This window comes from Chiloscyllium plagiosum, unplaced genomic scaffold, assembly GCF_037043375.1.
Source record: "Chiloscyllium plagiosum isolate Xiang-an unplaced genomic scaffold, Cpla_swu_hap1 HiC_scaffold_39, whole genome shotgun sequence".
NCBI classification, from domain to species: Eukaryota; Metazoa; Chordata; class Chondrichthyes; order Orectolobiformes; family Hemiscylliidae; genus Chiloscyllium; species Chiloscyllium plagiosum.
The window spans coordinates 2,251,019-2,273,578 of record NW_028270177.1 but is presented as its reverse complement, the minus strand read 5'-3'; the positions used below and the strand labels follow the sequence as shown (position 1 = coordinate 2,273,578).

The following is a 22,560-nucleotide window of genomic DNA, read 5'->3' as shown; positions in this document are numbered from 1 at the left end:
TTCCCTTTCAGGCTAAGGACATGGTCAAAGTTATCAATTGGAGGAAGAAAAAGGGTATTCACACTGAAAAGTTAAAAATCCAGGCACTAATACAGAGGATGATTTGCAAGTTACAAGTGAATATAAAATCAGATGCAGGGATAACAGCAAATATTAAGGGGCAAAGAAACAGGATGAATACGGTCAGTCAGTCAGCTTTTATAAAATTGGCAAATGGAATTAAGAAAATTAACTTTAGATCAAATTGGTAACTATTACAATACAGGAATTCTGCCAGAAGATAGTCATTCAATAGCTTCATTTATTAAAAAAAGTGGCAGCATCCTAGTGGAACATGTTAATTGTAAGAATGATTTCACTGTTATGGATTTACAAATCTTGTTACAACTTTAATAGTAACTTTAAACAATTAATGTAATTGGCACAGAATCTGACTGTCCATGACAGCAAACACCAAAAGCAAAATCAGTCAATACAAATTACTTTGTAACCTTTGGTTTATTTGCCAGTAGATATTTCTGCAAAGTCACTATCATGTCAAGACAAATTATTGAATACATGTACTGTTGATGGGATCTAGAAATGACCAGATGAATATTGATTTCTGCAAGTTAATATTCATTACTTTTAAGCATGAAGGAGAAAGTGTGTTTATTAAAAATAAAAACTTTTGACTGTATATGGTCTGTGACAAGAATAGTCAGTGGGCCAAATCACTTTACCCTGTAAATTGATCCTCCTCATTGATCTAAAGCGTATTTGCTGTTTAATCATGGGGTTGAAATGGTTTATGCTTAATGAATGGTTAACAAGGTAGACATCTTAGTCTATTCTAGTTGGATCCTCTGGAAAGTGGAGGATCATGCAACAAAAGTTGTACAACTTCCTGATGTTTCCACCTTTCATTGTTATCAATGGTACCCAATTTTAAAACAAAAGTTAGAATTACCACAGAAGCACTACTATGCTTCAGAAATGAGTTAGAATTATTTGAAAACACAAATGGGGAATTTTTAACTTAAACCAACATTACAAGCTTTGTTTTTGTTCACGGACAGAACCAGTGATTTTGATGCTCAGATGGTTTTAAAATGGAGTAAAAAAACTTCAACTTACAAAAGATGTGTGTTCATTATAATTAAAGTGTGAAACAAATCTGAGTTTGATTGCTTTTAACATTGAGTTGGGGGCCAGAACTAAAGCGTTAAACCAGCTACTTCATAATATTTCACTTCAATCAAAATGTATTGCTGTAGAAGGAACAGGTTTTTCTAGTGGTAGTTCCATAAGACAGTAGACACTGGCCTCCAGTAACACCTTTTAGAATTGATTTTAGTATGTTTACTGTCATTTTGTGTGAAATAATAAATGTTACTTTCACAATTTGCCTTTTTACTTGTGATAACTTTCTTTGACTATGCTAGAGGTGGTTCATATAGTCTCCTCTTGTTGGAGAGAGCGTGTCCAATCTACCAATCAAATCAACTAAAGATAGTAGCGTCAGTTAAATGATTCAGCACTTAATCCCATGGGATCATCTGCTTTTCATTTAGTAGGCAGCTGGCCCGGTGGAGTATCCCCAATCAGTTGATACTTCATTTTGCTGGTGAGAGCTTCCCTTCAGTGTTCAAGAAGGTACCCTTCTCTTGTAAAACCTATTTACAGAGAGAGACTACCATTCTGATCTGGATTCCAGTTAAATGGTTTAGGTCTAACACAGCACGGTGGGCAGCACAGTGGTTAGCACTGTTGCCTCACAGCGCCAGAGACCTGGGTTCAATTCCCACTTCAGGCGTCTGACTGTGTGGAGTTTGCACATTCGCCCCATGTCTGTATGGGTTTCCTCCCACAATCCAAAAAAATGCAGGTTAGGCGAATTGGCCATGCTAAATTGCCCATAGTGTTACGTGAAGGGGTAAATGTAGGGGGAATGGGTCTGGGTGGGTTACGCTTCAGCGGGTCGGTGTGGACTTGTTGGGCCGAAGGGCCTATTTCCACACTGTAATCTAATCATCTAAAAAGCACCTTGTATTGAAGTAATCCAAGCCAATTCCCTTCCATTTCATTTTAATGAAGATTCAAGTACACAATATATTTTAAACCATTATAACATAAAAATGAGATTATAGTACAAGCATAAAATACAATTTACAAAAATGTTACCAGGAAAATAGTGAGGCAAATTAGTGATGGGTTGAATTAAGAAATGCCATCTGTGTTGTTCACACTTCATGAGCATTCCTGATTCAAATAAGCATTTCCATCTCAAAGCACCAACCACAAAAAGCTTGTGTTGTATCCCTTCTGTCCTTTTACATGATAACTTCATTTACAAAATGGCTTTAAAACCATTTTACACTACCTGCAAATTAGATAAAAATGCACCACAGCTGACATTACTTTAACATGTTGGAATTTATAAAGACAGTTACATGTTTATGATAATTGTTACATTTAATCAGCAAATTGAATGACAATGAAAAATCATAAGTATTACACAAGTACAAAGTGGATGGAGGCTCAGGGAATGGACAGCAATTTGCTTATCTCAGATGTTTTGACAACATTGCATCTTTGGTTTATTCTCAGTAGTTGGAGGCATGTGAATAGGGACCACATTGTTACTTGGTGACATGTCGTTTTCACGTCTGTCTGACATTTGCTTCTGTGACACAATACGATGAATTTCTGAAGGGGAAAGAACAACATTAATACAATCTTTCATAAATAAAGACATTTAATATTTCAGATCTTAATTCAGTGTTATTGAAAATTTTGCAGAGGCACACTCCTGCAGAGTAGCTGGAGAAGGTGCTGCTGAGTGACCATGTGCCAGTTGTATATGCACACATAGCTAATTTAGAGGTCATTGGATATTAAAAAACACAAAGATCTTCACAAAAACTTTAAACAGATTGTTCTTGTTCCTTAAGTGAAGGCCAAAAATAGTTATAAGCCAAGGCTTGCTAGCAAGAATGTCAAATAGACAGGTAGGGGGCAGGAAGAGCACAGCAAGCCAGGCAGCATCAGATGTAGAAGTCTGATGTTTCTGGTATAACTCTTCTTCAGGAATGGAGGTGGGGGTGTGAGAAGCTGCAGATAAAGAGGTTGAGGGCTGGGAGAGAAGGGCTCTGGGTGGGGAGGGGGCAGAATGGTGAGGTGGTGGTAGAAATGATGTCAGTCACAGAACAAATAAATTTACAGTTTCACACTGTAAGACATTGAATCCATACTGACCCAAACAATTACAATTAGAAAACAGCAAAAATATTTGTACTTATCATCCACACTAACTCAAATTTCAATGATATTATTTCTTTGAAACAGGACCTGCCCTCCCTTGTTAGCCTGACCTCATTAACCACTCAAGTAACTTAAAACAATTGCCATCAATGAATTCATTGGCAGGAAATTACAGAAGCAGGGCATTTCACAGCTTTACTGGGAAAATAGGCTTCATCTTATATCCCACTTAATATTTTGATTAAAATGTAAGCTAAGAACAGTGGAGCCAGGGCTCCTGGAACATCATATCTTTCAAAAGAAAGAAGAAAAAATGAAGACCACAAAACAAAAAGGAATGTGAATTGTTTCTTTCCATCTATGGAATTGATTAAAGTATAAATATTAAACAATTTTTAAAAGTTTCCAACAATTCTTATCCAAAAAAGGTACAAAATACTTTAGACAAGGAATTAATTAGCAATTATCACTATTAAGGCTACACAAGTTATTGACCAAATGCAGTGATAAGGGCTCATTGCTGACAGAATGGATATGATCATGGGATCTACTGTTTTCCTTATAACTGAACTGGAAGTGACAGAAAGCTTCACTGAAGACAGTTTCATTCTACATTAATAAGGAACATTAAAAAACAATATTTAAATCACTAAGCTTGTTAAGATACAAAAAAATTGTTATATTAAAATACTCAAGTATACTGTTTAACCACTAATCAATTGTTCCATTACAGACAGCATTCCAAAAACACACTTTTGGCAAAGGCAATTCAGCAAGTTATTCTCACATGCTGTTTCTCTCCAGTCCAGTAGAAATAAAAACAAATTTGTCCCTTTTGATTTTAAAAGGAAGCTGAAGACTTCACTAACAGCAGTGCTCCAGCAAAACCCTATTCAACTGAAAGCAAAACTAAAGTCTTGTAGTCTGTAAGATTAGATTAGATTACAGTGTGGAAACAGGCCCTTCGGCCCAACAAGTCCACACCGACCCGCCGAAGCGCAACCCACCCAGACCCATTCCCCTCTTCACCTAACACTATGGGCAATTTAGCATGGCCAATTCACCTGACCTGCACATCTTTGGACTGTGGAAGGAAACCGGAGTATCCGGAGGAAACCCACGCACACACGGGGAGAATGTGCAAACTCCACACAGTCAGTCGCCTGAGGCGGGAATTGAACCCGGGTCTCTGGTGCTGTGAGGCAGCAGTGCTAACCACTGTGCCGCCCCAGTAAGTCTGACCCCCCCCACCTCTGATTCTTTTGTCTTACCCTTTATATAAAAAAAATTAAGGGAGAACGCGAAGCTGTTTATCAACTGCCTGTCTGCAGGAGACATTTCAGGACCACTCTGACAACACTTCTCTCTAACAGAAACAGGACACAATGTATCTTTTAAAGGCACATAACCATCACAACTACAATTCCCCAGTGTGTTTGCCCCCACCCCCAAAAACAAACTAGTCAAAATATCAACGTTTGAAGCAGATTGACGTACCTGTGAGGATAGTCTGGAATGCAGTCTCTACATTTGTAGAGTCTAAAGCGGAGGTTTCAATAAAGGATAAACCATTTTTTTCTGAAAACAAAAAACTTTGATCAGCTTTTTCAAAAAAGTCAAGTCATAGGAGAAATGGCGGTTCTTGTGTTTCCCAGAATTAGGTATTTTCTAAAATCATCCTGCTCAGATGTTATTACACATTTCTGGAACAGGCAGCACCTGAACCCAAGTCTCCTGGCTCAGAAGTATGGACACAACATCTGCACAAGTCCCTTTTCCCCAGATTATGGATAATCCAACAGTAGGTCAGATCACTTGCTGCCTATTAGTGATGAAATGCTGGAGATTGAGATAAAAACCAATGGGGACAACAATCTCATCAATCCATCCCACAGCCTACCTTTAACTGAGGTGAATGTGTCACTGAGTCAAGAAAGCTGCATTTAGAAGGGGTAGAAATTAAAAATGGCCGAATTATCATTTTCCTATCCAAATATCTTTCAGAAGTGCAGCTTCCTGTCACCTTTTCCCATTGTAGAAAAGGGCAAGTCTATGTAAACTGCCATTTGAAAATTGCAACCACTTCCTAGTGGAGGCACTGTTAAAATGTAATGAATCTCCAATACTCCAACCAAGCTGCCATCTTATTTGTATAAACTGTTTCAACTTTGAAACTAATAATAGCATTAGATGGTACACAAACACTGATTCTCAAAGCAGATTCAAATCTTCCCACCTTCTAACCTGCCATAATGCTTTCAAGCATCTTGATATTGCTTCCAGTATGGGTAAAAACAATGGCTGCAGATGCTGGAAACCAGATTCTGGATTAGAGTGGTGCTGGAAAAGGACATGAGTTCAGGCAGCATCCGAGGAGCAGGAAAATTGACGTTTCGGGCAAAAACCCTTCATCAGGAATACAGGCAGAGTGCCTGAAGGGTGGAGAGATAAATGATATATGCTTCCAGTATGTACAACCACATGCTGTGGTCAATAGGCTGACCCATTCCAGCCCTAGAATGAGTCAGGAAAAGTGGACATGGTGCAGTACGTGACCTTTAGTTCAAGTCAGAGATCCAGATAATGCTTAAAAACAAAGTAGGTTATCACCAGTACAGCATTGATAAGATGATGATAGAAATGGAAATTACGTGAAGTCTTAAAGATAAGAGCAACAGTTCTGAGAGCCCTCTGCATGCTTTTCCAGCTCAAGTTTTAAAAAAAATTCTGTACATATTTAGTATTCAAGTTAAGTATTGTAATGAGTTGAGGATCATCCATAACTGACATATTTCTTTCATTCTGGCTAATTTATAAATGGAGGTATTAAACCAGAATAGCTCTAAGATTGATCTGGAACACATACCTGCAAAGGCTTTAGCCTCATCTGTAGGCACAGCTCGGAGATGACGGAGATCGCTCTTGTTCCCTACAAGCATGATGACGATGTTATTGTCCGCATGATCTCTCAGCTCCTTCAACCATCTTTCCACATTCTCATAGGTAAGGTGTTTGGCAATATCGTAAACCAACAGAGCACCAACTGCCCCTCGATAATATCTAATCACAAAACAAAACAAAACACAACATTCTCATTAGTTATTTAATTAGTCTCTAATTCATTATGAAAGTGGTGAGTATTTAAATTGGAATGATGTACATATTTGTACCTATATCATAACAGGGCTTACATGAGCCTAACCAGTTTTTTTGGCACAGGTTCTCTCCCAGGATGGCCTTACAGTTTATGGAATTTCAGATGCAAGAAACTAAAGCGCAGTCAAACAATCACACCAGCTCAAATAAACAGACGAATAAACTGCAAGCAAAGATAAGCTGCTGTTCCCTCATGAGGCAAGATCCATTGCACTGCCCCAACATGCAGCACTGACTCAGGATCCCACCATTACCTATAGTGTCCCCACACGTGTAATGCGGCATTGGACTGAGCAAGAAATCAAAAAAAAAAATGCTCAGAGACAAGACAACTTTTTGTTCCAGAAAATTTAAAACTCACGCAGAGGTGATGGCTCGGTATCGCTCCTGCCCGGCTGTGTCCCAGATTTGTGCCTTAATTGTCTTCCCATCTACCTGGATACTTCTTGTTGCAAATTCCACTCCAATTGTGCTCTTACTTTCCAGGTTGAACTCATTGCGTGTGAAGCGCGATAGGAGATTACTTTTTCCAACACCTGAATCGCCAATCAGCACCACTATATATAAAAAAAAGGAAAAGGAGTCTAAACTGTAACTGAGGAGCTAGATTACAGAAGTCTTCAGTCTAAGGTTGCATAGAAGAAAAAAAAAAGGTACAAGCACTGAATGAGGAGAAACACAAGATGTAGGTCCACAAACAAGACAATGCGATTTGATCACAATCTAGTTGCTGTTTCAGTGGCACTTTGTCTCTACTCCTTAATCTACGACTCCCTTGGATAAATTTAAAGACACAGCTGCCACTACCTTTGTGAAAGAAAATTCTACATGCCAAAAAAACCAGAGAAAACTTTAAAAAGATAGACTTCAATCTGAAACTATGACTTTGATTGAATACTTGGATGTTCCCAAATATTAGAGACACCGTATCAAGTCCCACCATGAATTAACTGGTTTGAGTAAGATCTCACTGAGCTCCAATGGACATAAGTGTAAACCCGTTACATCCTCCTTCATAACACAAGCCTGGCATCCCAGAATGAGCCACGTGCAACTTTTCTGAAGTGCTCCCAAAGTAGTTATACCCTTCAGAGACAGTGGTACAGTGCTCCAGATACGGTCACATCTACGTCCTGTGCAGCAGCAGTAAAACATCCTTACTTTTACATTGTAGTCCTCTTGCAGTAAACTCCAACATTCCATTTCAGTTACTTACCACTTAGGAGAAAAGAATTCATTGCTAAATACAATTCAAATCAGAGAGCGCGTGCACGAAAAGAGAGGGAGGGAAAGCGAGCCTTCGTTTCTGGGAAAAAAACTTCCCAACTGGGATCAGCATCAGGAGGACAGAGATAAGCAACAGTTGACTCCAATTATTGAAGATCAAATGCTGGTGCGCTCCCATAGACTGCAGGATCACAACCCTGATCAATGTCTCTATCTTTACTTTCTACTCAGTCAATCATTTTGGGCCATACAGTTGTGTATAAAAAAAAAGGAATTACATTTGTATAATCACACTTCACAACCAAATTGAATAAGCAGTTAACAGCCAATTCAATAGTTACTGAGAAAAATGTAGACTCAAATATTTTTTCCCATGTGGAGATTATATTGTGATTTAATAATTGAGATAGTGGTTTTAAAATTGATTAGTAAAATAAGGAACACTTCAGAAATTTCCATCAAATAGTTGCCTTAAGATCCATCCAGGAGGGGTAAGTGAAATCTTGACTTAACTAGAGTTACATGAAAGGTCGGAGTGTTAGGTTCTTTTCCTGAAGTTTCACACAAGATGCAGTTTGCACACACCAATTCTGCAAACAGTTAAAGTTTACTAAAGCCTGTTCAAGCTAGGTGACCCTCTTTGACCCTTTTCACAGGACGATGAAGTCGAGTCAAAGAGGCACTGAACAAAGAAAACAGACTCCCTTTATACAGGTCAGTTGGCCAGACTTACAGATACTCTGACGACTTCCCCATAGTCACATGCCACACAAGACAACCCCCAGTCACATGTTACCCCAGGTACAATGGTCAGATGAGATCATTCTCACATAGCAAGTGAGAATGCCCTAGTCTTGGGGAATTGTTATGCTAACGATTCTGTCTCCGTGATTCCACAAGACAATGCAGGTGTGACGTACCTAGCTTCAGCAGATGGCTAGAAAGCATTTCGAATGGAAGGGACTGAATGATATTGTGGTTCTGTTTGCCAAACTGGGAGTTTGTGTTGCAGGCGTTTCGCCCCATCTAGGTGACATCCTCAGTGCTTTGGAGCCTCCTGTGAAGCGCTTCTGTGATCTTTCCTACGGCATTTGTAGTGTTTGTCTCTGCCGCTTCTCAGTTCCAGCTGTCCGCTGCAGTGGCTGATATATTGGGTCCAGGTCGATGTGCTTGTTGGTGACACTCATCCACAGATTCAATGCCTCTAGGAATTCCCTGCATGTTCTTGGTTTGGCTTGTCCTATAATAGTAGTGTTGTCCCAGTCAAACTCATGTTGCTTGTCATCTGTGTGTGTGGCTACTAAGGATAGCTGGTTGTGTTGTTTCATGGCTAGTTGGTGTTCATGGATGTGGATCGTTAGTTGTCTTCCTGTTTGTCCTATGTAGTGTTTTGTGCAGTCCTTGCATGGGATTTTGTATACTAAGTTGGTTTTGCACATGCTGGGTATCGGGTCCTTTGTCCTGGTGAGTTGTTGTCTGAGAGTAGCTGTTGGTTTGTGTGCTGTTATGAGTCCTAGTGGTCGCAGTAGTCTGGTTGTCAGTTCAGAAATGTTTTTGATGTATGGTAGTGTGGTTAGTCCTTTGGGTTGTGGCATGTCCTCATTCCATTGTCTTTCCCTTAGGCATCTGTTGATGAATGTGCGGGGGTATCCATTTTTGGCAAATACATTGAAGAGGTGTTCTTCTTACTCTTTTTGCAGTTCTGGTGTACTGCAGTGTGTTGTGGCCCTTTCGAACAGTATACCAGCCACTGCAGCAGACAATGAACTGAACCGGAATCAGCAGGTACAAATCACTAAAATGCCAGAGGAAACATCACAGAAGTGCTTCACAGGAGGCTCCTAAGCACTGAGCACCTAGACAGGGGACGAAACGTCTGCAACACAAATTCCCAGCTCGACGAACAGAACCACAACAACGAGCACCCGAACTACAAATCTTCTCCCAAACTTTGGGACTGAATGATAGTTTAGTTTGATAATAGTAGGGGGAGTAGCAGCAAATTGCTGTCTAAGTGGAGTGGGAGGGTCATCTGCATTACTGCATGACTGTCATCCCCATCCAGTATGTGGACTCAGTGCAGTTTAAATATTACATTAGTGTCCAGAGATTTTCCCATTTAATCTTTTAACATCAAGACAAAATCACTGTTGAGTTCTCTGCCATAGATAACCCCCTACATTTTAAATTTCACAGTAACAGCAGTCAGCTCAACATGGATATTTTCTCTCGCTCCGTAGCTCATTCAACAGGTCTATGGCCATAAAAGGAGATCAAAGAGTACACAGACAAGAGCAAATCAGTCCTTAAGCAGAAAGCTGTAAATGACCCAAATATGGAACTTAACTTTGACCATAACTAGCTAAAGACATTTTAAAGCAATCTTGATTCTTGTTTGGGAAAGAAGAATGGCGGGTAAGGTGATTAAGTGAGATTACAGTTGACAGCTGTGGACTCAGCTGACTGTTCCAGCACACAGTGATGGGAATCAGAAGATCACAGGAAAAGGAAAGCAGCAGAGTGCTAAGAACAGTTAAAACGTCCTATGGAGGAGAATTCTGAATTCAGTCACATTGGCTCAATGACAACAGGAATCACAGGTCTCAGAGGAAGCAGGGTATTTAATAAGTACAGAACACTGTTGCAATTACTCTCTTTATCTGAGCAAACATTCCTCAATGTTTGACTCAAAATCACAAACTGGTGAATCAAGTTTAAATCTGATCCTTGATAAGGAGGCAGCACAAGGGTTGAGCAGATACTGGATTGGGGGGGGGGGGGGGGGGGGGGTGTTTCCTCCATTCAGTAAGGAATTTGTCCCACATTGAATGCAGTAAAAACCATTTTAAAAAAAAGTGGTATTACTCAGGGGCTACAAGAGTCAGATTTTCCAAATCCACAGCTTCTATTAACTAGAATAAGCAGGTAGAACAGAGCACGAATAGAAAAGAGTAGGCCATTCGATCCCTCAAGCTTGCTCTGCCATTCAACCATGAAGTGAAGGTGCCAGTGTTGGACTGGAATGGACAAAGTCAAAAATCATATGACACCAGGTTATAGTCCAACAGGTTTACTTGAAACCGCAACCCTTCACAGCCCCCCACTCCTTGCCTGAGGAAGGAACAGGGACTCCAAAATCCATTATGATTTTTGACATTCAACAACATTACAGTTGTTTGCTCCAGTGCTCAATTCTTTTGTGCAAGCTCCTCAACCTTCAACTCCCAGGTGCGGCCTCACCAAACTGGTCTATTTTTAAACTCCAACCCCTTACCAATATAAGGTCAAACCTGATTTGCTGCCTTAATTATTTGTTGCACCTGCATGCAAACCTTACATTGCAAGCACATGAATATCCAGATCCCTCTGTACTGCATACTCATTTGGAGTTTTGTTCCATTTAACTAGTCTGCCTTTTGAATCTTCCTCCTGGACACGATGTCTCACTTTCCTACATTTGTTATGGAGTAAGCCAGACCACTCAGAACATTAAGCAGGCAGCTCAGTGAAATAAATTGCAAAGTTATGGTCTAAGTATACAGTGAACATTACCCAGAATGAGTTAGCGAGGTTGATTAGTAGAGTTTAAAAACAGAAAAAAAAATCCCTATAGAACTCAGCCTATCCAACTAGACTTATTTATGCTGTTCCGAACATACACAACAGATGAAAAGGATTTTGAGGCCATAGAGGAATTGAGACAAGGGTTCTAGTTTAAATTGTAGCCACTGGGATTTGGGAAGCCAATGTAGGTTAGTGAATATGTGGCTATACTTCTAGAGTGGTTTGTTAACTGTGCAGCAATGGAAAAATGCCCACAGCAGATATATGAATGATTGCAGGATCAGTAACTGGGAACAACTAGCTTGATGAGACATATGGCCAAGTTTCTGGGCCACAAACCAGTCACACTTTCAAACGACCAGGTCCAACTCAGATAAATGAGGGAATTATTCCTCACAACAAATGCTATTATAAAGCCTTTGGGACAGGTTACAGTTAAACAAAATGAACTCACTTCAGTCATTACAAATCAATTTGTTTTTGGGGTTGGGGGGGATGCAGTGGATGTCACTATTTTGCAGCTCCACTGCACTCAACATGGGAAATGGCAGGAGTAAAGATTATAGTGATGACATCAGGAATTTTAGCAAGTATAAAAATTGAAGGAAGTCTGTTTCTGGGTCACCCTTGTGTATAGAACTTGAAAGATCAGCACCTGTAAAAACCAAGACAAATCAGTTGGTCAGTGACAGGAAAACATGTGCCAGGGCAGGGACAGGACTCCAGAAAAGGAACAACTGGTTTGCAAAATAAAGTTCATTTGCCCCTCTGCCATTAAGATGCTAGAACCAATTGCCAAGCACTTCCAACAATTAAAAAATAAACAGCCGCTTCAACAGCCTGGACTTTGTTTTTAAGAAGCTATTCAACTCAGGAAGTACTTAACCAAAAAGTTAATTTTGCCTGAAGTTTAAAACCCAAGAAACTTTCAGTTTATACATTTCATGTGATATCCCATGTAATCCTTTGTGCAGTTTAAAGATTAAAAACAATTTCTACCAATAGGAGTTGGTGTTACAGGGTGCAGGGAACCACATTACACAATGAGTGTCTGTCAACAGGGCAGGAACAAGTGGAGAAAGATTAGGCTGTAACAATCTAATCTCAGTTTCAGTAATGCATTACCTCATTGTTCTTACTTGAAGAGTGCGCATATGACAGAACCCATTACCCTGCAGAAACTGGGACTGCAGCCAAACCCCAGAAAACATTACCTTGCTTTAAATTAGGGAGAAGATGCAAACTTTCCTTATCCATTTTGCACTTGCAGCCCATTCCTCTGGCTGGAGCTGACTTTCAAATCCTGAAATTGAAGCATCATTTCTATCTTAATTGGCAAAGTCTGTAACTGACTGCACAGCTACAGTCAGAATTTGTAGAGTGATACGTGGAATCACAATTTAATTATCTACATTGAAATGGTCCTAGAATTGGAGATACTGCAGATGCCAGAAGTCAGTTAATAAAATGTGGAGCTATAAAAACTCAGGTTAGACAGCATTGGAAGAGCAGGAAAGTTGACATTTCAGGTCAGGTCCCTTCTGGGATGCTGGTAGTAGGATGCAGCAAGACATTTTTTGCATTAGCGGATATGGAGATCCTAGACAACCAGGAGTCCCTAAACTCAGTAAGTTGAACCTGTGCAGTTTGTCATTGTCCTGATCAGCCTGGAATTTTATAAATCAATAGATTCTGCAGCTTTTGAATAGCCAGACATCCCGGTTCATATTTTTTAGATTAGATTACTTAGTGTGGAAACAGGCCCTTCGGCCCAACAAGTCCACACGGACCCGCCGAAACGCAACCCACCCAGACCCATTCCCCTACATTTACCCCTTCACCCTAACACTACAGGCAATTTAGCATGGCCAATTCACCTAACCTGCACATTTTTGGATTGTGGGAGGAAACCCATGCAGACACTGGGAGAATGTCTGTGTGGAGTTTGCACAGTGCCTGAGGCAGGAATTGAACCCAGGTCTCTGGCGCTGTGAGGCAACAGTGCTAACCACTATGCCACCCTTTTTTATAATTTCTGCAGTAGCTGCACACTTGTATATCCCATTTCCTGTTTTTTTTTAATATTTGGAGGTGGTGATGCCCTACTGGACTATTAATCCAGAGACCCCAGTAATGTTCTGGGGACCTGGGTTCATATCCTGTCATAGTAGATGGTGGAATTGAACTTCAACAAAATATTTAGAATTGGGAGTCTAAAGGATCACGAGTCTCCTGATAATTTTTGGAAAAACTCAGTTCAGTAATGGCCTTGAGAGAAGGAAAACTGCCATCTTGCCTGGTCTGGCCTGTGACTCCATTCCAGTAATGTGGAGGGCTCTGCTGCCCTGAGCAACACCACCCACATCCCATGTGGAATTAAACAAAATGATAGTCCTGAGCACTAATCCCAAGTCTATCACACCTTTTTCCTTTAATTGAAAAAAATTCTCCAATAGTACAGAAGGATTCTGCACGAGTCACTGAACTCAGTATGCAACAATCCAGATGCCTGGGACTGGGTCACAAGGTGGAGGATAAACTTGATTCGGGAATACGGTGTCCCCCCTCTCAGCTCCATTGTCAGTCTTTGACCACCCATCTAACACCTAATGCCAGGTCACTTGACCTGTTCAAAAGAGCAACACACCCAACTACATCCTATTATTACTCCAGAGTAACGTTTCAGCAGTTTGAGGAATCCACAAGATTAAGGACAAAGGGAAAGATGATTGTTGAATGAGAAAAAAAAGGGAAGAATTCAAAACACTGAAAAGATTTTAATTCATTATTCAACTGCTGTTGAAACACCAACCACAAAAATGTGGGGTCAGTTTAAAGCAGTAACTGATTAAAAGAACACTCAGATCTGAAGCCCTACCCCCATTTGCCATCTGCAAAATTTAGTTGCATCATAAACTAGTCAACAGCTCCACAGCACAAACTTTATTGTGGGGCAATTTTATAAAGAAAATTCAGGGAATGGGATTTTAACTTTCTGAACCAGCATTTATTACCAGTCAGAAGGTGGTGAGCTGATTTATTGAACTGCTGTAGTCCATGTGTTTTGGCTAACATACAATGCCATTTGTGGGGGCAAAGAAAATGAAGAGTTCCAGGATTTTGATCCATCACTGAGGGAGTAGTGATCTATTTCCAAGTTAGGGTAGTTAATGGTTTGGAGGGGAACTTGCAAGTGGTAGTGGTCCCATGCATCTGCTGCCCTTCTAGGTAGAAATGGGCATGGGTTGAAAACATGTTGAAGATCTTAGATGAATTCCTGCCGTGCATTTTGTAGATGGCATACACTGCTGCTACTGAGTGTGTTGGTGGTGGAGTGCATGAATGTTTGTAAATACAGGAAACAATCAAGGCTTTCTCCTGGATGTTGTCAAGTTTGAGTGTTGTGGGAGCTGCACTCATTAGGGGAAAAAAATTGCACTCATCCAGGAAAGTAGAGTATTCTATCATGCTCCTGACTTTGCCTTGTAGATGATGGACAGGCTTTAGAGAGTCAGGACACGGTTTATTTACTGTACGGTCTACAAGAGCTGGTCACAGGCTTCATTAATAATCCAGTTCAGTTTCCAGCCAAATGATAGTCTCAGGATTTGTTAACAGGAGAATTCAATGACGATAAAGCCAATAATGTCAAAAGTTGATGGTTAGATTCTCTTATTGAAAGTGATCATTACTCAGCATTTATGATACAAGTGTTACGCACCACGTCAGGCCAAACTGGGCTAGTGAGATGTTGCTTCATCTTGAGTCATCACAAATGACACTGAATATTGTGCAATCAGCAAACGTGTGACTTCTGACTTCGTGGAGAAAGGTTGGGCATAGGACATGACCCTTAGGAACTCTTGCAGAGAAAATACACCAGAACTGACCAATAATTATCTTCCTTGGTCAGTAGGACTTCAAATTTCCTGCCACTTAGATGAAAGAGAAACACCAGTTCCAACTCAGTCAGTCATCTTCCTCCAGCCAAGCCTGTGCAAAACACACCTCATGTGGGTTTTAAACTTCCTTCTTTAGATGCCCCAATTCCATTCAAGTTGTGGAGAAGTAAAGACATAGGAGATAGTGACATATAGTGCAAAGAGCACATTTTTTCCCCATATGCTTGATTTTGGGCAGAAATAAGGCGAGGGTGAAAAGGGAATTGTTCAAACTTTGTTCTGGAATATACAAGAGTAGGGATCCATCTCAAATCAAAATGCTTATCTATGTGTCACCTTCATTAATCTGGAAACCACAATGACAAAAGGTCCAAGTTTAAAAACAAAAAAAACTCACATTAAAACAAAAACAGACTAGTGACTACAATCAGCAATTGTGAAATTGCAATGAACAAATTCGTTTTACAATGAAAATTCAAGCTGTTGTTTTCCCCAAGTTTAACCAATTAAAGTGAATAAATTCCTATTCCTGGATTACATCAAAATGGGAGTCAGTATGTAGTTACTGCAGCAAGCCTAATGTCAGTTAGATGACAGACCAGTGTCAAGGAGAAAAATGAGGACTGCAGATGTTGGAGATCAAAGTCAAAAAGCGTGGCACTCGAAAAACATAGCAGATCGGCAGCATCCGAGCACAAGAGTTGATGTTTCGGACATAAGCTTTCATCCTGAAGGGTTTATGCCCAAAATGCTGACTCTCTTAGATCTTATATGACCTGCTGTGATTTTCCTGCACACACTGACACAGACTAGCGTCTGCAGTACTTACAGTAACTATTCGTAAATCATGCCATTGCCTGAAAGTACAATTAGAGCCAGGATATTGTAATAGTTGCAGTTTCACACTTACCCTTCCATCACTGCATTGCCCTAGCTCTCCAAAAGCAGTGCTCAGATTATTCCTTGTGGTCCTCATTCTTTCACCGAGCGCCTACTCAAACCCAGACAAGTATCAACACAACCAAGTTTCAGTGTCACATCTCACACAGCAGTTAGAGGAAAGTCAATTATCCTAAGGATACGGGTGGGGAGTATTTTGGCAGATAACCAAAGGCTGGATAACATCGTTAGCCACACCTCGGGACCTGGCGATTCGGTCGGATGATTGAACACCGGATAAAGATCCCTCTTGTAATTGAAGACTCCTTTTAAAAAAGGTATTATGCATTGTTAAAAGAGACACACCCAGAACTGATCTGTAAATAAGAGTCCAAATAAATTCAGATGCCTTTGTTATGAACAGCTTTAAAATGCAAAGCATTTCCTCTGACAATTCCTTTGTGGTACAAAACCCAATATCGGATTATAAATAAAAATGGGAACACTAGAGGTTCAAATCCTGGTCTAAAGTAGTTGGCTTGAACAGTTGTGAATCAGGACTCATCACTCCTGCAAAAAGTCATTTTAAATACTGGTACTGTGCTACTAAACACCATGACCAAACCATTTGAGCTTTTATTACATCTTAGTCATCATTTCCTTAAACTGGCCAAGTTAGCAGCAGTTAGGAACAGTTTCCTCCAATTTGTCACTTGATACAAAGTGGATACACCCAAGCATTCATTCTTTAGAAACACTACTCCTTCAACTTGCTTGTGATTTTAGAAGTTTTTATTTTTTTCACATCCGGTGCATACCCACCCACCTCATTTACTGCGTCTCTTGCTCTCCATATTGGAGGGACAGGACTCCCACTTGCAGAATATTTCAGGAAAAATCTTTGGGACACACTCCCAATAACCCCACCACCCTGTGGCTGACCACTTCAACTCAAGGACATGCAAGTCCTGGGACTCCCCTACTGCCGAATCCAAGCCATCCTACAACTGGACAAAATACTTCACATTGGGACTCCTCAATCACACGTCAATTTCACTAGTTTCCAAAACACCCACCATCCAACCCAGCACCACCCTCTTTACCTGCCCATCTTCCTTCCCACCTATATGCTCCAACTCCACACAGTCACCAGAGACTGGAATCAAACCTGGGTTCCTGGCACCGTGAGGTAGTATGCAAACCACTGAGCCAGTGCCACCCCAAATGTTACTAGGGCTCAACTGAAATGCTGGAGCATTCTGGATCCTCTTATCCTGTATCTGTTACAAAAAAAATTCAGAAAATCAAAGATTAAGATAGCTTCAGACATCCAGATACCTGCCTCACTGTTTTTACAAAATGCTCCAATAGTATACTATCCTACAGAACACAACCATCTAAGTCCTCTCTTCCTTCAGTCCACTGGAGATCTAAAAGTACTTTTCTTCCAATTAGAAGCAGTGCTATTTTCCAACTGCCTACATTCAATCCACCTTAAAACACATTCTGGATCAGTGGTGCTAGAAGAGCACAGCAATTCAGGCAGCATCCCTTTACCTTAAAGCACAGGCTACCAGTTAGTGGCAGTCGTGCAATTATACCTAAAATGTTGACAAAAGAGGCTAGAACTAAAATACAGAAAGTCAACTCACTATCCACTGCTTAAAGGCCAGAATTCCTGACTACTCTGGAGTTTCTACAATTATCAAATTTTCAAACCCTGTAAAGCTCATTACGACTGCACCTAGAAATGGAAAATCATGGTCATTTATAGTAGAGGTCCTGGAAAAATCTGATCAATTATACGTAGCAGTGGAGGGGGGGGGGGGGGGGAAGAGGGGAGAGAAAGGGAAAGGGAAGGAAAAAAAAGGGAAGGAAGGAAAAAAAAAGGGAAGGGACCCCGGGAATGGGGAGGCAGGCCCGAGGTCAGGGCGGGGAATTGATCCGGGAGGACGAGGAGGTGCCGAAGCCCCGTGAGAGGTAACCACCCCATTCCCCTCCCCGACTCCATTCCCCTGTCCCTGGGGATAGGCTGGGGGGGGGGGGGGGGGGTGAATGCAGAGACAGGCCCGCGGACTCACCCTTGAAGAGATAATCATACTCATCGTCCCGGGCGCCCATCGCTCTCCGCCGAAAGTTCTACACTGACTCCCACTGCTGCTCGTTTCCGCTTCCGGTGCAGCGGTCACAATCCACCAGGAATTCTCCAAAATTATATTTCCGGTCGACCGCGGAGGAAATGGTCAAGAGATAGGGAGTGAAACAATAGATTAATAATATAATAACACTGAGTTAATAAATAAAGAATAATGGAACTTAATCGATAAATAAACAGTAATGGGTTAATAAATAAGTAATAATGGGAGTTAATCAATTAATAAATAACACTAGGCTTAAATAATAATGGAAGTTAATCAATTAATAAATAATAATGGCTTAATAAACAAGTAATAATGGGAGTTAATCAATTAATAAATAATAATGGGTTAATAAATAATAATAGAATTTAATCGATTAATAAATAATAGTTGATTATTTAATAAATAAACATGTGTTAATAAAGAAACAGTACTTGGAATGCCTCAATTACAAACTGACTAACCATGTTTTTATAAATAAGTCTGTTAATAAATTAGTTATGTCAAGTAATACGTTAATTAATAAATTATAGTATTGATAGATCAGTTAATGATAACAGCCTAGTTAATTAATCGTTTACAATCTGATAGTTAATTAACTGTCGAAATAAATTAGTTTAAAATAACAGTGGATTAATAAATTATTTAATAGAGGTCTGTTAATAAATTTATTGATATTTAAGTTTATTAATAAATTAATGAACAGTGGATAAATAAATCAGTTCATAGTAACAGAGGATTAATTAATAAATTACTAAGTTTGTTAATATTGTCTGGACTTCAATATTTTTGGTGAGTTTTCATTTGGGGGCGTGGTCTCGCTGCGACACCACCCATAGGGCGGGGCCTTGTCGATTCTGATTGGACGCGGTATTCTCTCGTAATGGTGACGTCAGGTGGTCATTAAACGTAGTTTGAGCGCTACCTAGCGGTAGCGTCCGGGGATGGTCATCCCAGTGGGACAACCTGGTGCCCTGGTTGGTGGAACTTTAGTCCTGCTTCCAGATTCTAATAACACTTGCACTTAAAAACTGAAAGAACTGCAGATGGTGTAAATCAGAAATAAAAACAGAAGTTGCTGGAAAAGGGCCACGAGGTTTTGCTAAAGCTCTACAAGTCCCTGGTGAGACCACACTTGGAATATTGTGTCCAATACTGGTTGCCCTACTATAGGAAAGATACAGAGGCTTTGGAGAGGGTGCAAAGGAGGTTTTCCAGGATGCTGCATGGACTGGAGGACTTATCTTATGAAGAAAGGTTGAATAAGCTAGGACCTTTCTCTCTGGAGAGAAGGAAGAAGAAAGGAGGCCTGATCGAGGTATACAAGACAATGAGAGGAATCAATCACATTACCAATGAAAACATCATGAAGCTAGTGGACTTGTGCCTCACCACCCACTTCACTTTCAACAACATAGTCTACAAATAAACCAACGGCACACCCATGGGATCTCCGCTATCAGGATTCATATCAGAAGCGGTAATGCAAAGGCTAGAACAAACAGCCCTACCAATCATCAAACCAAAAATCTGGGTTCGCTACGTAGATGACACTTTTGTCATCACAAAACGAAACAAGATAGAAGAGACATTTAACATCATCAACAACACCCTCACAGGTATAAAGTTCACCAAGGAGGAAGAAACTGACAACAAACTCGCATTTCTGGATGTCACAGTAGAAAGAAAGGACAAGGGAGAATTACAAACCTGCGTATACAGAAAACCGACAAACACTGACCAAATACTCAACTACACCAGCAACCATCCCAACACACACAAACGAAGCTGTATCAGAACACTATTCCAAAGAGCCACCACACACTGCAGCACAGACGAACTTTGAAAAACAGAGGAGAACCACCTATACGACGTATTCAAGAACAACGGATACTCAAAAAAACAGTGTGCAGATTCCTCAAGAACAAACCACGACAAGCAGACAAAACACAGCTAGAAACCCTAACCACCTTACCATATATCAAAGAAGTTTCAGAAATGACAGCCAGACTACTGAGACCCCACGGAATCCTAGTAGCACACAAACCCACCAACACTCTCAAACAAAAACTAACAAACTTAAAAGACCCTGTACAACCCATGGACAAAGCCAAAGTCATCTATAAAATTCCATGCAAGGACTGCCACAAACACTACGTAGGACAAACAGGAAGAAAGTTAGCCATCAGGATACATGAACACCAGCTAGCCACAAAAAGACACAACCTCCTCTCCCTCATAGCCCTACACACGGATGAAAAAAACCCACCATTTCGACTGGGACAACACATCTATCCTGGGACAGGCTAAGCAAACACATGCCGGAGAATTCCTAGAGGCCTGGCACTCCAACCACAACGCCATAAACAAGCACATAGATCTAGATGCCATCTATCAACCCCTCAGAAAACGAACAGGAAATGACATCACCACAAACCCCAGGAACCCCATCCAGGAGAAAAATATAAATAGAAAGCAGGAGACAACAGCTTTGCTTCACTTGGAGGTCGCCACTGATGATGTTACCTAGCCAGGTAATGAAACGTCTGGATATCAAACCTACAGCTCAACGAGCAAACCTACACCCTAAACCTCAACCTGAGCTACAAACCTTCACAAACCTTGCAATGAGAGGAATAGATAGGGTCAATAGCCAGAGACTTTTCCCCAGGGCAGGATTGACTGGTATGAGGGGTCATGGTTTTAAGATATTAGGAGAAAAGTATAGAGGAGTTATCAGAGGTAGGTTCTTTATTCAGAGAATTGTGAATGCATGGAATGCGATGCCAGCTGTGGTGGTGGAAGCAGAGTCATTAGGGACATTTAAGCGACTGCTGGACATGCACATGGATAGCAGCGAATTGAGGGGTGTGTAGGTTAAGTTATTATATTTTTTACATTAGGATTAAACCTCGGCACAACATCGTGGGCAAAAGGGCCTGTTCTGTGCTGTACTTTTCTATGTTCTATGAAAAGCTCAGCAGATCTTGCAGTATCTGTGAACTGAAATTAATGTCAACGTTTCAGGTCCAGTGACCATTCCTCAGAACTGATGTAGTTGGAAAAATATCAGTTTGTATGCAGAGGATGGAGTGGGGGAGAGTAAGGAGTAAACAATAGCTGGGGATAGAGCCCAAAGAGGGAGATGAACAGTTGAACAAACAAAGGAGTCGATAACAATCTGGCTGGGAGGATGAATACCTGTTAATGGAGAATTAATGGGTAGTGTGTAATGGCATACTATGTTATAACAAGTTGAAAAGTGTGGTGCTGGAAAAGCACAGCAAGCATCAGAGGAGTAGGAGAATCAATGTTTCAAGTATAAGCCTTTCATCATTCCTGATGTACTTTTCCAGGACCACACTTTTTGACTCTGATCTCCAGCATCTGGAGTCCTCACTTTCTCCTATGTTAAAACAAGGCCTGGTGCAGGGAGAGGACATGGGGGAGTTCAGGCCCTAAAATTATTGAACTCGATATTGAGTCCGGAGGGCTGCAAGGTTGCCAAGCGGAAGATGACCACGTTCCTCCACACACTGAGACTGCACTGACCTGTGGTGGAGGGAGTGGATGTGTAACCTCAGGTCTGGTGTCGGGGCCTTCTCTGCTGGTCACTGGGAGACGAGAACATCCCACATCAACCTCATCCCATCCCAGTCGGAGATCCAGATCCCAGCCCACTCAGAGACACTGATTATCCCTGTCTGCTATGTCCTGGGCAAATAATGAACTATGTAAGATAGGCAGCTGCGGACTGATGGCGTCTTTTCTGATGCCAGTGAATTCCAGGATCCTCAGGAAGTGGCAAGTTGTTCTGGAAACAATGCATGGTCAGATGAGGTGGAAATTGGATGTGAGAGATGGATAGGTAATTAATGAGGTGAGTTCGATAAGATATTAGATTAGATTAGATTACATTACAGTGTGGAAACAGGCCCTTTGGCCCAACAAGTCCACACCGACCCACCGAAGCGAAACCCACCCATACCCCTACATTTACCCCTTACCTAACACTACGGGCAATTTAGCATGGCCAATTCACCTGACCCTGCACATCTTTGGACTGTGGGAGGAAACCGGAGCACCCGGAGGAAACCCATATAGAGAGAATTTGCTCAACCTTATGGTGAGAAATCATTTAAAAAATTTAATGCAGCTCAGACTTACCCAAAACAAAAATTCAGCCCTAAAAGTAGATAGTGAAAGCTTCCATGGGTTTCTAAGAAGAGATTAGTGAAAGTAAAATGGGGTTGTCAAGGAAGAGACAGGAAGTAGCACACGCCTCTGTGTTATTAATGCAAATACTACTGCCCTTCTAGGAAAGCCTCAGTGTATTCGGAGGGTTTTCTTTGGCCTCCACTGGAACGTGATCTTTTGAGAGTTAAGAGAACTGGACTTGGTGAGGTACAATCGACACATAGCCAGACTGTCTACCGTGATTTTGTAGGAGT

At 40.9% G+C, this 22,560-nt stretch overlaps 1 protein-coding gene across 1 annotated transcript; it reads right to left on the bottom strand.

The window, feature by feature from the left end:
* Window positions 1-283: 283 nt before the first annotated feature.
* On the bottom strand, window positions 284-18,178 carry rab11a (RAB11a, member RAS oncogene family). Its single transcript, XM_043674615.2, has 5 exons — window positions 18,053-18,178; window positions 6,761-6,956; window positions 6,110-6,303; window positions 4,741-4,821; window positions 284-2,688 (listed from the first exon to the last, which is right to left on the bottom strand). Exons 1-5 carry the CDS (start codon window positions 18,090-18,092, stop codon window positions 2,549-2,551), a joined length of 651 nt encoding a protein of 216 aa, XP_043530550.1. The 5' UTR covers window positions 18,093-18,178; the 3' UTR covers window positions 284-2,548.
* Between the last annotated feature and the right edge of the window lie 4,382 nt (window positions 18,179-22,560).